Below are 9,922 nucleotides of genomic sequence, written 5' to 3'. Positions count from 1 at the left end.
ACACCAGAGAGACCACCATCAAAACTGTGTCTCCAAACTGCAGGTGCAATGGCCAAAAACTGCATTTTCTTCAGTAAGTCAGGACCAAATACCCCCAAAACTCATGGCAATATGTGCCAAACACAGAAAAAAAAAAATCAATCAATCAATCATCAAAGAGCAACAGCAGTCACAAATTGAGGTGACAAACACTAACTGGCCTCTTTAGTGAATGTTTGCATTGGTCATTTAATTTTCCTTTTTCATTATTTTCTAAAATGTTGTGTTAAGTTCTGCATGTAGTCAATAGCACATGTACATTTTGTACTGTATATATCTTTTAAAAAGTCCAACTGAAAACACTCAGAGGTTCAGTCCATATAAATTCTAGACACGCCAACATCATTTTGCTTTGAATTTATTCAGTTTTGCAATACCAGATGGAAAAGATTACAGGGCTGCCTTCAGTAAAGTGCTAATGCACTCTCCTAGGCTCTACTGTAAGTGGGCGACGAGGGTGCAGCAGCCTGCGGCTGTGCGGAGCTGAGGCTTGTTGGCGAGGACCACAGTGGTGTCAAGAGCAGGCAGGAAGCTCTGGTGCAGGTTCAGACACTTCTGCTGCACACCCAAGGCATGAGCATTTTTGGCCAGTTCATCTTCCACAACCTTCAGGCGCCTGCATTTGAGCTCCGTGTCCTGCCTAATGAGGTTAAACATTAAAATAAGCACATTCAGGAAGAAGATAGTCAAAATATTTAAATGCAGGACAGGAGGTGACAGGCTGCAGAGAGGTGAAACTGTGAATGGACAGACTTACAGAATGCGCTTCAACACTGGTTGAAGTCCAGCTACCATCTTTGCCAGGTCGTGTTTCTCCAGTGTGAGGCTGATGTAGGGCTGGGGGAGGAACAGAAAAAGAGGTTAAAGCCATTATGTTTCCATGGTGACAACAACAGAGATGAATGACATTTAAGGCTTTATGTGGCTCTGACTGTAACCACATCATATCTTAACTATCCCACCTGGTCCACACAGAGCTCTCGTCTTGGCCTCTGGTTGAGGATGTCCAGGCGATGAGTGGTCTGGTGCAGCTTGGATTCACAGTTCCTGATCTGACCCGCCAGCTTCTGCGAGTCCTTGGTCAGATCCGAAATCTCATCCTTGACCTGGAATTTAGAGTAAAAATAATTTGTGAACATCAACAAACAATTATTTTGTGGATGGTCGACTAATGATTTAGAAAACAGAACATTCAAAACAAAGAGTCATCCAAATTGTGATGTAACTACAATCCTGTGGACTGACCCGCTTCCTCTCCCAGATCATCGTATCCTGGACTCTGCTCATGTTATTGATCTTCTTCCTCAGGGCGTCATCTGTGCTGTGGCGCTGGCGGTCTTGGGCATTTTTTAACTGTAATGGTCAGACATTAATGCAAAGATAAAAGAGAAATGAAATAAAGTTTGACCAATCTGTATAATACGGTAGTTATTGTTTTTGAAGTTATATGTTTTAATCATATTTTAGTTTTTTCTCTCAACCCCTCAAGGCTGCACTGGAAGTTACTGCATACATAATAAAAGGGGCATAGATTTTAAAGAAACGATAAAATGTTGATTAGACATAATGTCCATTAATGCAAAAACTAGAAAAATAAGGGTTAAAATAATGTATACACTCTTACTGACAGGAGCTTTATACAAAATGTACACAAACTTAATATTAAGCTTAAGCCTAGTCTTCAGGCAAGCTGTATCTATTTGTATGGAAGTATGGTCGGTGTTGTCTTACGTTGGCCAGTGTGAACCGCAGGTTCCCCCTGAAGGAAGAAGACTCCTTGATCAGGCGCTCAGCCGCCACCTTCAGGTCCCTGCAGTGGGACAGCCACTTGTCATAGCTCACATGATTGGGCTTGTATTGACCAGCAGGCAGCCGGGAGCTCGGGGTGTTGCATTCATGGGCGATGCATTTGGTGGTGAGTTTGATGGCATCACGTTTATCTTGAAAATCAGCCAGCAGCTGAGAGCGAATATCCTTCAGAGAGCTGGCAGAAGTAGATTTTAGATCAAGTTAAAATGTACAAAATGTGGGAACATAATTTGCTCTTTTACCAGGAATTGCAGAGATCTATCCTTCAAATAACAATGAACATAATGTGGGCAGGAAGTACAGGAGAATGCTTTAAATTAAGGAGCGATTATAACTTTCAGCATCCTGAAATTAAAACAGAATAATTCAGAAATAAATCAGACTATGTCTGTCTGACCTCAGTTTGTTCAGCAGGATGCAGATCTGCTTCTGGAGCAGTTCTCTGATCTCATTGGTCAGCTGTTCTTCCTTCTTTAGCTCGGTCTGGACACGGTCCTGCAGCAGGAGTTCTGCATTCAGACTGTTAATGAGCGCCACACAGTCGCCCATGAGCTGACTGTACAACTGCTTCTCCTGGAGACGGCCCTCAGCTGTGTCTTTCACCTGCACATGGGGAGCACATAAGAGCAGTGTTGGGGACAGAATTGATGTTTTAAATCAGAGAAGATACTGTTGAGCTTCTGCTGTTACTCTTAAACTCTCTTACAGTGTTCTCTTTCCTCCTTTTGCAGGTAACTTTCAAGTATTTAGGTTTATGTACAGTATGTGTGACAGCACATGTGTACCTGCTCCACAGCAGTGATCTCTCGGTCCACTTGGCTGATGCTCTCGGAGATCTGGGCCTGCCACTGGCTGACCTCGTTATGGCGAGAGCTGAGATGCCTCATGGTGCTACGAGTGGCCGAAGGGATCTACGTAAATAAAGACATTCACAATTAATTACATGCAAACACTGGATTGAATTACAGCCTCATAAATACACTGTATTCTCTTCAAATGTTTCTCACTTTGCAAAAGACTTACTGACTGTTTTGGTCACACAGACACAGGAATATGAGTCAATATATATAAAAAATATAATATATGAAGTAGAGCTGGGCAATATATTGATATTATATCAATATAATGTGATATGAGACCAGATATCGTCTTAAGATTTTGGATATCGTAATATCGTGATATGGCATAAGTGTTGTCTTTTCCAGGTTTAAAGGCTGCATTACAGTAAAGTGATGTCATTTTCTGAACTTACCAGACTTTTCTAGCCATTCTATTATTTACCATTATCCACTTAGTCATTATATCCACATTACTGATGATTATTCATCAAAAATCTCATTGTGTAAATATTTTGTGAAAGCACCAATAATCATTCCTACAATAATACCGCAATGTCGATATTGAGGTGTTTGGTCAAAAATAAAATGACATTTGATTTTGTCTAATATGAAGTATAAAACACAGTGTTAGGATCAGCTAATGTTACTTACCCGTGAAATGTCATCACCCAGGGTGCAGACGAGCTCTTCATCAAGCTTCAGTGCTTTGTTCATCTGAAGCTGTGGTCTGCTGCCCACTAGGCTGGTGTTGTTTGACAGCGGAGGCAGAGTGAATCTGACCTCCGACCTCAGCTGGTCCTCTTTTAGTGCACGATGTTGCCTAACAGAGTGACAAAAGGTTTATAATGTAATTAAACTGATCTTGATTTCTTCCATGTGATTTTGTTTTGACTGGAATGCCGGTTTGTGAATGAGTTTAAATCTTTGTTTTTTAATAAAGACTGCATGAAAACAAAACTGAAGCGAGTTACTTACCACATTTTTGGTTATTTCAATGAAAGAACTTGAAAAACGTCGAATGACCAGCTGCTGAAACACTTGCTCTCAGTTCAAGTGACAGAATAAAACTGAGGTCTGTGTTAAACAGGGATTCATTTGTGGAATCTGTTCACTGTGACATCAGCGCCCGGAAGTTTGACAATCAGCTCATTTGCATAAATAAGAATTAAGAATCCTCACACATTCTCTATGGAAATACCAATATTTATCTATAAATACATATTTCATTACACCTTATCATGTATTAAATAACCATGTAGTAATCACAATATAACTACAAATAATAATTGTCATTCATCTACCTTAAAACATTACATTTACATAAAATCATAATTATTTGGGGGGTATTTTAGCTTTATTAAGACAGGAAGCAGTAGAGATGCATAGAGGAAGTGAGAGGGAGAGAGAGAGGGGTGTGACAATATTTAGCCTCAGATATATTTTGACACACAGCATCAAACACTTGGTTATGAAGTGAATTTTTTTGCTTGTGTAAAGAGAACAAAATTGCCATTAAAAGAAAGAGTACTGAAAGGTGAACCAAACATGCGTCATTTCTTAGCAGAAATAGATTCCTCACTGACCTCTGTTAAACCATAAGGTCCATAAGATTGCTGGACATTTTTTTTCTCTCCACAAATCACTAATTCTATATTATGATATCTGATTTTTGCCTCATGTATACAGTATGTGCCTCTGTCCTTTTTTGTTTGTTTCACTTTTTTTCTTTTCTTACTACTATTAAGTTTTACTATTTTATTGCCTGTTTGTATGCTTGTCTTGATATTTATATTTAACCTAACATTTATTGACGACCTGTTTGCACAACTGTTCTGACCCTGTGTATGTTGGATGGTATATGTCCGAACCACAAGGCCTCCCCATAAGCAATACTCTTAAAAAGTAATTTTAAAAGTAATTTTATTACAAAAAGTCATTCCTAAGGTCTAGCAGACATTTGCCGGTGTTGAAAATATAGATATGACTGTCTTGCTTGTTTTTCATGTCGAGCAGGGGTCTTTGCTTGATTGTTGTTTCCTAAGTCAGCGTCATTGTTCAGTCAACAGTTTTTTTTCATGTGAAATTCCTGTGTAAATGGTCTCACGTTGACGTCTCTGGTCTACATGTGAAAGCCTCTGAAAACGTCAGCCCAGCCTACAAGTTGAAAACCTGCCCCAGTGTTTGTCAAGTTGAGACCTTCCAGGATTTATTTCAGCCTTCAGTGGGGATGTGGTTGAGTCGAATGCAAATCTACTTTCTAGTCAAGTCCACAGGGCTCTACTTTCTGCGTCGCACCGCTATCTTGATCTTGCGTCCGACAATCGTTTGCTGTCCAGCAGGAGAGGCTGTGAAGGATTCAGTTGACCTGGAAGAGCAAAGACATTATTAATCACAAACACTGCCATCAGTAACAACTGTCAAATGAGTGATTATTGGTTTACGGGTAATTATTAGTCAACATCAATTTTCACAGATGTTTAAGCATAATAAAAAAAAAAAGCCTGTGCCTTGAAAAAAGCCTTGAAAGGTGATATGGTGAAATGATCCTGAAGTACAATGACACATGTTGCACATAATTATGGCTAAAAGAAAAATTACTAGTATGACAATGCTACAGTCCCATTTATTTGATTGGGCATGATTATTTTGGACTTTTGCTAGTTTCTGAAAAACACAGGAAAATTTGACACTTTATTAAACATATCTAACAAAGGAACAGCTACTGTGTTAAATTACTGGGGTCAAATATTTTTTGTCTAATTAACTGGTCTCCAAAAACTTGTTTTAAGAGCTTTAAAAACTTTTTAGGTAGCTGAGCATCAGTTACAGCAGTGAAGTGTTTTTGTTCATTCTCATTCTTTTACAGTGAGTTAAGATGTAGATGCATATATATAAATCTATCAATTAAAAAGGAAATACAAAAGGGTGAAGAACAACTTCAGAGCTTTTTAAAATCCAAACATGCAAAAAGTGCTTTCTGTCACTGCAAATATCGAGTCAACATATTTGGTATTCTACCCTGTGTCTTTTCTATGACTGGGCCTGAAGCTGGAACACATCTATGTTTTGGTGTGCACATATTAGTCAAAAAATACTTGCATGTAAACTGAGAAGGTGCAACATACCCAATAAGGAATGTACGGGGCTGTGGGAAGTTGAATCCACCTCCAGGTGTTCCTGCCTGGGGAGCAATGGAGGGATCTGTTCGGAAAGTAAGCACTGTTCGAGGGTCTGACTCTGCTGGCTCCTCCAAACTGAAAGTCTCCACCTGAGAAAAATATGGTAAATTTACATGTTAAATTTGGAAATAAAAAGAAGTAAAAATAGAATAAGACAGATAAAACTGGAGAGTAAAAGTTACAGTGCAGTGTAAGATATGAACCCTCAAATTTGGTTTAATAAAAGGCAGTGGCAAACAGAAAAGTATTCAGCTGTGATTTAAAAAAGCTGAGAGTTGCAGCAGACCTGCAGTTTTCTGTGAGTTTGTTCCAGATATGTGGAGCAAAAAAACTGAACACTGCTTCTCTATGTTTAGTTTTTACTCCAGGGACAGAAAGCAGACGTGCCCCAGATGACCTGAGAGGTCTAGATGGTTCATAATGTAGCAGCAGATCAGAAATGTATTTTGGCCCTAAACCATTCAGTTTATGTTTATCAACCAGTGCTTTATTAACCAACAACAGTATTTTAAATTCAATTCTTTGACAGACATGAAGCCTGTGTAAAGATCTGAGAACTGGAGTGATAAGAACCAATTTCTTTTTCTTAGTGAGGACTCAAGCAGCAGCGTTCTGAATCAGCTGCAGCTGTCTGATCGATTTTTTAGGGAGACCTGTGAAGACACCCTTGCAGTAGTTGAGTCTGCTGAAGATAAAATGCATGGACAAGTTTTTCCAAAGCCTGATGAGACATAAAGTCCATTAATTCTTGATATATTCTTTATGTGATAGTAGGCTGACTTTGTAATTGTCTTAATGCGGCTGTTGAAATTCAGGTCTGAGTCCATGACTACACCAAAATTTCTGGCTTGGTTTGTGGTTTTTAACATTATCGATTGAAGCTGAGCCTGACTTTTAATTGTTCTTCCTTGGCTCCAAAACAATTACTTCAGTTTTATCTTTGTTAAATTGAAGAACATTTTTGTACATTGAATCTTTGATTTTTTCAGTGCACTTACTCAGTGCTTGTATTGGACCATAGTCCCCTGGTGATATGGTTATGTAAATTTGTGCATCATCTGCATAACTGTGGTAACACATTTTGTTGTTTTCAATAATCTGTGCCAGTGGGAGCATGTAGGTGTTGAACAGAAGAGGCCCCAGAATGGAGCCTTGGGGAACTCTGCAAACTCTGTCATTTTTGTCCACTCAGATGTGTAATTAACTACAGACACAAAGTAGTCCCTGATGTTGATTGATGTATACAAAAATGTGAGTAACATTTGGCTTTTGAAATCATTTACTATTAACATGCTTGTTGCAAAAACCTAAAGGTTTGTCATTTTTGTTACCTTTGGGCTCCACTTTAGCTCCAGGTTTGGCTACCTGACAGGCAACACACTGTACATCAGCAGCCTTATTCTGTAGAAGACAGACGTCACAATCCCAGGAACCCTCTTCCTTCTTGAATTTGTCACCCAACCCAAACACTGGAGCAGTGCTGTCTTTAGCGCTCATGCAGGCCACACACTTTGTATCCTCTGCCTTGTTCTGTACCATACATGTATCACATTCCCATGCACCTTCGGGTTTTTTGAACTTGTCTCCAAATCCAATAAACCCTGTAGTGATGGGGGCTGTGGGGTTGGATACAGTCTTAACGGCTGAGAAGGAGGGAGGAAGAGTCAGTGAGGGCTTAAGCCCTGTCCCAGGCTTGGCCGTTTCGCAGGCCACACATTTTACTGCATCAGGTTTGTTTAGAACGAGACATGTATCACAGTCCCAGGTTCCTGCAGGTTTAGAGAACATTGAGCCCAAACTTGTGGTGGACGTACTGTTCATGCTGCTGCTCTCCTGCCAAACTGAGGGCTGGGGGTTCATACAGCAAACACACTTTGTGTCTGATGACTTGTTCTGCACCAAACAGACCTCACATTCCCATGCACCTTCGGGTTTTTTGAACTTGTCTCCAAATCCAATAAACCCTGTAATGATGGGGGCTGTGGGGTTGGATACAGTCTTAACGGCTGAGAAGGAGGAAGGAAGAGTCAGTGAGGGCTTAAGCCCTGTCCCAGGCTTGGCCGTTTCGCAGGCCACACATTTTACTGCATCAGGTTTGTTTAGAACGAGACATGTATCACAGTCCCAGGTTCCTGCAGGTTTAGAGAACATTGTGCCAAAACTTGTGGTGGACGTACTGTTCATGCTGCTGCTCTCCTGCCAAACTGAGGGCTGGGGGTTCATACAGCAAACACACTTTGTGTCTGATGACTTGTTCTGCACCAAACAGACATTACATTTCCATGCACCTTCGGGTTTTTTGAACTTGTCTCCAAATCCAATAAACCCTGTAGTGATGGGGGCTGTGGGGTTGGATACAGTCTTAACAGCTGAGAAAGAGGGAGGAAGAGTCAGTGAGGGCTTAAGCCCTGTCCCAGGCTTGGCCGTTTCGCAGGCCACACACTTTACTGCATCAGGTTTGTTTAGAACAAGACATGTATCACAGTCCCAGGTTCCTGCAGGTTTGGAGAACATTGTGCCAAAACTTGTGGTGGACCAGCTGTTCATGCTGCTGCTCTCCTGCCAAACTGAGGGCTGGAGGTTCATACAGCAAACACACTTTGTGTCTGATGACTTGTTCTGCACCAAAGAGACATCACAGCTCCAGCCTACTGGCGCCTTAAACAAGTCACCAAAGCCCATTGAAGAGGAGAGGGTGGAGGTGGTGGAGGGCACAGTGAATTGCGTAGAGGTCTGCTGGGGAGCATCGTCGGGACTTGGGGAAGTTCGAGCAACAGGAGAGGCAAAGCCTGAAGAGACCAAGAGAGATTAAAACAATAAACTCCAGATTAAATCTTGAAAAAATGTAACGTCATGACATAAAAACATAAAACAGAATATATAGAGGATAATGACAATGGTGAGGTGTCTCCGTCTGTAGTGTGGGATGCGTGTAAGGCTGTGATGAGAGGGAAGCTAATAGCCAAATCAACAAATTTAAAAAAGATGAGACAGCTACAACTTGACACATTAAAATCAGATTTAAAAAGGCTAGAAAGAGAACATAAAGATAAATTGGAAGAGGACATATATCAGGAAATAAAAAAGAAAGAGGGCAGAGATAAATGAGATTTACGCACAGGAGATCCAAAAAAACCCAATTTACAGCAATGGAAATTTACATACACACACTTTGAACATATCTCATAGTCCCAAAAAGTGTACATCAGTGTATTTACTTGACATTCTTGTGTCTGTTTATCCAGGCTTGATGCTACTCTGAAGCGCTCGAAACGTCTTATCCACTTCGGCCATTAATTTGCATTATTAAAATCAAACTTGTCTGGTGGGATCAGCTGCACACTGTTAGACGGAGCTGCGGCTGCTTGTGTTGGCTGACTCATCTTTTCACTTTCACTTCACGTTTTCTGTTAATTTAACGTACTTATTTACGTTTGTCTGACTTACCCACAGCCTCACACGCCTGTTTCTTATTCTTCAGCTGGAGTCACTTTCACCTGACTCTCATTTGTTTTATGGTTGGTCAACAGTTTCTGTTTCCTTGCCTCGGTGACACAGCTACCTTATTTAGCTCCTTGCTAATTCTTCTTCACACAGGAGGACTTGAAGTCGACGTTTTTCCCCCCCCAACTGTCTCATGGAGGCGCATCCTTCTCCTCCCCTTACATGACTTCAGGTAACTTTTCAATACTTCATTCTGACACCATGTTACGTTATCATCCATAACAACGAAGCAGAGACTGACGTTCAAGATTTTACTTCCTTTAGGAATAAGCCACACAACCATAAACCTGTTCAACATGTATTCTAATTGGCTACAGCATTTAATTATTGTTTACCTTTTATACAACAGGTGCCACCTGATTTACGACGCCCACTTTCTACCGCTGTGCAAAAGTAACAAGTAGGTCTATTTGCGGACTCAAAGTACACGACACACCCACTTGAATATGTTTGCATATGAGTATTGAGATTGTTATAGGTCCGAGATGTGTGTCTCTGCCATGGTCTCAGTATGTAGCATGTCGTTACGGTGACGTCATCTGTTTTTAAATC

The 9,922-nt window shown here is 40.6% G+C and overlaps 2 protein-coding genes across 2 annotated transcripts; both read right to left on the bottom strand.

Annotated features, from left to right (window-relative positions):
- Positions 1 to 381: 381 nt before the first annotated feature.
- Positions 382 to 3,796, bottom strand: LOC121912606 (tektin-B1-like). Its single transcript, XM_042434836.1, has 9 exons — positions 3,663 to 3,796; positions 3,339 to 3,507; positions 2,634 to 2,759; positions 2,246 to 2,451; positions 1,771 to 2,023; positions 1,285 to 1,392; positions 1,002 to 1,145; positions 797 to 876; positions 382 to 679 (listed from the first exon to the last, which is right to left on the bottom strand). Exons 1-9 carry the CDS (start codon positions 3,665 to 3,667, stop codon positions 475 to 477), a joined length of 1,296 nt encoding a protein of 431 aa, XP_042290770.1. The 5' UTR covers positions 3,668 to 3,796; the 3' UTR covers positions 382 to 474.
- A 1,168-nt stretch (positions 3,797 to 4,964) lies between these two features.
- On the bottom strand, positions 4,965 to 9,285 carry LOC121913510 (nuclear pore complex protein Nup153-like). Its single transcript, XM_042436172.1, has 4 exons — positions 9,085 to 9,285; positions 7,232 to 8,655; positions 5,813 to 5,955; positions 4,965 to 5,052 (listed from the first exon to the last, which is right to left on the bottom strand). Exons 1-4 carry the CDS (start codon positions 9,089 to 9,091, stop codon positions 4,965 to 4,967), a joined length of 1,662 nt encoding a protein of 553 aa, XP_042292106.1. The 5' UTR covers positions 9,092 to 9,285.
- Between the last annotated feature and the right edge of the window lie 637 nt (positions 9,286 to 9,922).

This window comes from Thunnus maccoyii, chromosome 15 (assembly GCF_910596095.1).
Source record: "Thunnus maccoyii chromosome 15, fThuMac1.1, whole genome shotgun sequence".
NCBI lineage: Eukaryota > Metazoa > Chordata > Actinopteri > Scombriformes > Scombridae > Thunnus > Thunnus maccoyii.
This window is presented reverse-complemented; position numbering and strand designations above follow the sequence as displayed.